The sequence below is a fragment of the Babylonia areolata genome, chromosome 1 (assembly GCF_041734735.1).
Source record: "Babylonia areolata isolate BAREFJ2019XMU chromosome 1, ASM4173473v1, whole genome shotgun sequence".
Classification (NCBI taxonomy): domain Eukaryota; kingdom Metazoa; phylum Mollusca; class Gastropoda; order Neogastropoda; family Buccinidae; genus Babylonia; species Babylonia areolata.
In genome coordinates this window covers 57,011,031-57,016,219 of record NC_134876.1, presented here as the reverse complement: position 1 = coordinate 57,016,219, position 5,189 = coordinate 57,011,031, and the positions used below count along the sequence as shown (strand labels likewise).

Below are 5,189 nucleotides of genomic sequence, written 5' to 3'. Positions count from 1 at the left end.
GGGCCCAACAAACCGTCCTCTTCATCCGCTGTTTTAACTCTCTCCATACGAACGGCGAAAGAGACGACGTTAACAGCGTTTCACCCCAATTACCACCATCAAAATATTGCAAGCGGAAGGCTCTTATACTGAAGAGGTGATGTTGACAAAGAATACCACAATTCTGACAACGGAAGCTAAAGGTTGGGTCATTCAGACACCCACTGGACATCCGAGGGGTATGTGCAGAAGAGAAGAGAGGACTGGCCGTACTGAGTGAGTTAATCTTCCCCAACCGCAGTCAGGTACCCATATTACGCCTGCGTGGTGGAGTGATGCGCGACACTGACCACACGGAAACGGGACATTGAACCCTAGCCGGTGATCACTGGTGAACAGTGGATCAGAAGTCTAACCCTTAATTGAATGATTCTGCCATACCTGCCTTATAAATATTATTATTAGTAGTAGTTGTATTTTATGCATTTATCTTTTTCTTTTCTTTTTTTTTTGTTTTTTTGATTGATTGATTGATTGATTTTATTTTTTGGTTATTTTATTTCATTTTATTTTATTATTATTTTTTTTCTCAAGGCCTGACTAAGCGCGTTGGGTTACGCTGCTGGTGAGCCGGGCATCTGCTTGGCAGATGTGGTGTAGCGTATATGGATTTGACCGAGCGCAGTTGCGCCTCCTTGAGCTACTGATACTGATCTGATACTGCCATACCGCCTTAAAAATAAGCCTATTCAAACTCTTCAGGCTGAACATATTTTTATGCAAAAAGAAAGAAAGAAAGAAAAAAAAGCTGTCTCCCTGTAGATTGTAATCTTGGATTATCGCACACAAGCAGTCAGCCTCAGTTCATTATAACGCCGATAGAGCTGTTAAGGACATAACTGAGTGTGTGAAGAAACAAGTAGATTCAAGTACTATGCAGCCTGTGTTGCCTTGCCAGCTATACATATAAAAACCAGACCGTGATTTGATTTCAACCTCCGTGAGTCAACGCCAGTGTAATGATATACTGCCAGTGAATCGTGGAATTTGATTTGATCTCCAAAGGTACACGCTGTTTGCATTGTAAAGTCGCCGTGCTGTGGGTGACAGGGCCTGAGGGGACACACACACACACACACACACACAACACACACACACAACACGCACACACACACACACACAACACACACACACACACACAACACACACACACACACACACACACACACACACACACACACACACACACACAGAACCATTGTACACTGAACACACGCAGCACACACAACAAAAATTAATGTGTTGGTGTGTCCGTCTTCTCTCAGTTGCATTGAACTGTTCTGTCACCTGCTGGACTGTTGTGCATTGTAGTGTACGGCATTATATTGTCACAACAGATTCCTCTCATGAAATCTAACTGTATCATATTGTATTGCATTGCATTGTATTGCCAATGATAGTATTGTATTGTATTGCCACGTATTGTATTGCATTGCATTGCCACGTATTGCATTGCATTGCCATGTATTGGGTTGTATTGTATTGTATTGCCGCAGTGTATTGTATTGTGTTGCATTGCCACGTATCGTATTGCATTCTATTGCCACGTATTGTATTATACTGCATTGCATTGCCACGTATTGTATTGCATTGCCACGTATTGTATTGCATTCTATTGCCACGTGTTGTATTATATTGCATTGCATTGCCACGTATTGCATTGTATTGCATTGCAACGTATTGTATTGCATCGCATTGCCACGTATTGTATTACATCGCATTGCCACGTATTGTATTGCATTGCCACGTATTGTATTGCATAGCCACGTATTGTATTGTATTGCCACGTATTGTATTGCACTGCATTGCATTGCCACGTATTGTATTGTATTGCACTGCATTGCATTGCCACGTATTGTACTGTATTGCACTGCATTGCCACGTATTGTATTGTATTGCATTGCCACGTATTGTATTGTATTGCATTGCATTGCATTGTATTGTATTGTATTGTATTGTATTGTATCGTCTCAACAGACTCTCCCGTGGAATCAGTCTGGCAAGTCGTGTCCGAGGACAGTCTGTCGCCACACTACACCACACCCACTGCACTTTCACCAGTGCCCTTCCCCGCCATAAATCATTCTTTTATTTCACACCTCGTTTACAGTTCATGCCTGCCAAAGCGAGTCTTTCATGCGAGAGTCGCCGGTCTACCACTGAACGTTGCCAGAAATATCTTTGATGCAGTATCTTCTTTCAAGTGCAAAAATGGATAAAGCGCGCGTGACCAAAAAAAAACCCACAACCCCCCCCCCCCCAAACCCCCCCCCCCCCCAAACAAAACAACAACAAACAACGCATACAACAGCCAGCACTCATCTCTATGATCCAGTTCAGTTTGGTGTGTGTGTGTGTGTGTGTGTGTGTGTGTGTGTGTGTGTGTGTGTGTGTGTGACAGACAGACAGACAGAGACAGTGCATATGTTGTTAATGTCTATCCTCCGTGCCCGAACATGGGTCAAAAGATTTGATTTTCTTGATTCTTCTTCATTCTTCCTTCATTCTGTTCATGTAGTTACAAAGCCAAAGGCCGCGCCGTGCCATGCGATCACCTGCAGGGGTCAGGGTCCGAAACTCTGTTTCGGCATGGTGCTGTGTCCTTGGAGAAGGCACTTTAGTCCGATTTTCACCCACTCCGCCTCTCCACTCCACTCCTGACTGTTGTTGGGGAGGGTCAGAACGGAGGAAGGAGAGGGCTGGTTCCTGCCTTCTATACCTGAGCCTTCAACACAACGCCTTACAATGGCAGGCTTTGGGACCTCGAGTCATTAGTTTTGTGAGTTGACAGACAATGCCGTTGTGTCTGCCTTACTTTTTACCTGATCTTGTTTTTGCCTTGTCCGTCTTGTCTTATCGTATCGCACAATTACTTCCTTACCTTTATTCATTTACTGACTTTACTTACCTTCATTTTCCTTCTGATCTTACTGCACATTATCTTATCTGATCTTGCCTGGTCTGATTTAATCTGACCGTACCTTACCTTATCTTACCATGCCTTTTCTTACCTTTCCTTTCCATCCAATACATCACCTTACCCTTTTTTTCACCTTACCTAACCTCACCTTACCTAAAGATCAAGATCACGATCAACACCAGCTCCCCCCTTACCCCCCTCCTACCATCACCCCACCTCCTCACCCTTACCCCGCCTTACCAAAATCCTCCCTCCCTCACTTCTCTCTCTCTCTCCTCTCTCTCACCTTGGAGGACGCGGTGGCAGGAGGAGGCGACCTGGGCCTGGCGAGACAGACTGGGGGCACGTTCCTAGCCCTGAGGGCCGGGAAGTGTCCGGGATGGTTGTTTGGGTGGAGGGGGGTCCGGCGCCCGCCCCCCACCGTGCCCGTGTACATCTTCACCCCGCGGCCGTTGAAGTCGATGACGGCAGGCCGGGTGGTGGGCCTGGCACGGAACCTTTCGGCATACTCCTCGGCGGCGTTCTGGTTGGCGGCGGCGCCCGCGGACACCGGGGCTGTCTTGGAGCGGACCTTCCTGGCCACGCCGGTGCTTCCCCCGCCGCCGCCGCCGCCGCTGGCCTGGGTTCCAGTCTCCAGAGAGGCGTGGAGAACGTCCGAGAAGGTGTAGCTAAGGGGCCGCGGGGGCACGCTTTGGTACATGGGGTTCACGGCGGTACTGCTGGCTCGCACCATTGTTGTTGGTGGCTGTTGTTGGTGGTGGTGATTGTTGTTGTTGCTGCTGCTGCTGCTGGTAGTTGTTGTTGGTGTTGGTAGTTGGTTGTGGTGGTGGTGGTGGTTGTTGGTGGTGGTGGTCAAGTTGTTGTTGTTGGTGGTTGTTGTTGTTGGTGGCGGTAGTTGTTGTTGGTGGTGATTGTTATTGGTTGTGTCCAATGTTGTGCAGCGCCGCGTTGGAGTTTTTGGTTTGCTTTGGTGTTGCAGAAGGGTTTGAATCTTGATTTTTAAGAGAAAAAAAAAAAGAAAAAGAAAAAAGGTTAACACTTCCCTTGCGGGTTCCAACCTCGCTGTAAAAACATGTAGAACTTTCTCTTGATGTGAGTTTGAAACTTGCTTCAGTAAAACTTAAACACTTTCTCTTGTTGTTAATCGAGACTTGCTTCAGTAAAACTTAAACACTTTCTCTTGTTGTGGATTCGAGACTTGCTTCAGTAAAACTAAAACACTTTCTCTTGTTGTGGAATCGAGACTTGCTTCAGTAAAATTAAAACACTTTCTCTTGTTGTGGAATCGAGACTTGCTTCAGTAAAACTAAAACACTTTCTCTTGCTGTGGAATCGAGACTTGCTTCAGTAAAACTTAACACTTTCTCTTCCTGTGGGTTCGTAACTTGCTCAAAAAGAAGAAAAAGAAAAAAAAAAGTTAACACTTTCTCTCTTTGAATGATCAAGACTTGCTTCAGTAAAAACGTAACACCTTCTCTTGTTGAGGGTTCGAACCTCACTTTGGGAAAAAAAAAAGAAAAAAAAAAAAGTAAAAAAAAAAAAAAGTGAACACTTCGCTTGTATGAAGGGTTTCCTGGGCAAACATGCAAGCCGCAGTCTTGAAGAAGAAACGAAAGCGGTGTTGAACAGTAGTTGTGAGCGGTACTGGGTGTGAGTGTGAGACAGAGAGAGAGAAACGGTGGAGAGAGAACAAATAGCAAAAGCTCTTGAGGCACTGAGTGACAGTGAGAGGGAAGGAAGGAAGGGTGTGCAGGCCGATAGTCCCCTGGCTTCACACCCACACGTCACAATCCCCTCGTCTGCGGCTTTACTTCTTGTTTCAGTCAGGTGTGTGAGGTGGTCCTAGGGGTATACGGCTATTGTGGGTGTTATGGCGGTGGTGGTGGTGTGGTGGTTGTATAGTGGTGGTGATGGTGACCGGATTTGCCCCCACCCCACACCGCCACCACTGACCTCTCCCCGTCTCCCATTCTCGCTACCCTTCCACTCCACCCCCACTCCACAGTTCGAATCTCTGGCAATGCAATAGAAGCTAAACGTCTGGTTGCCAACTAGAGTGTGTTTTGGGTCAGTAACTCACAAGTGGTGGGTGGTGGGGGTAAGGTAGTTAGGTAGGTAGGTAGGTAGGTCAGTTGACTGGTTGGCAGGTAAGGTAGGTAAGTCAATGGTTGGTTGGCTGGTAGCTGGTCCAAGTTGTGGTGCGGTATGGTGTTGGCTGGCATTGGTGCCG

The 5,189-nt window shown here is 46.5% G+C and overlaps 1 protein-coding gene across 1 annotated transcript in view; it reads right to left on the bottom strand.

Moving 5' to 3' along the window:
• Positions 1–4,857, bottom strand: part of LOC143284525 (uncharacterized) — a 13,172-nt gene extending 8,315 nt beyond the window's left edge. The window contains exon 1 of the mRNA XM_076591238.1: positions 3,246–4,857. Coding sequence (XP_076447353.1) covers positions 3,246–3,692 — 447 coding nt within the window. The 5' untranslated portion in view covers positions 3,693–4,857. The remainder of the gene's footprint in view (positions 1–3,245) is intronic.
• Positions 4,858–5,189: the final 332 nt, after the last annotated feature.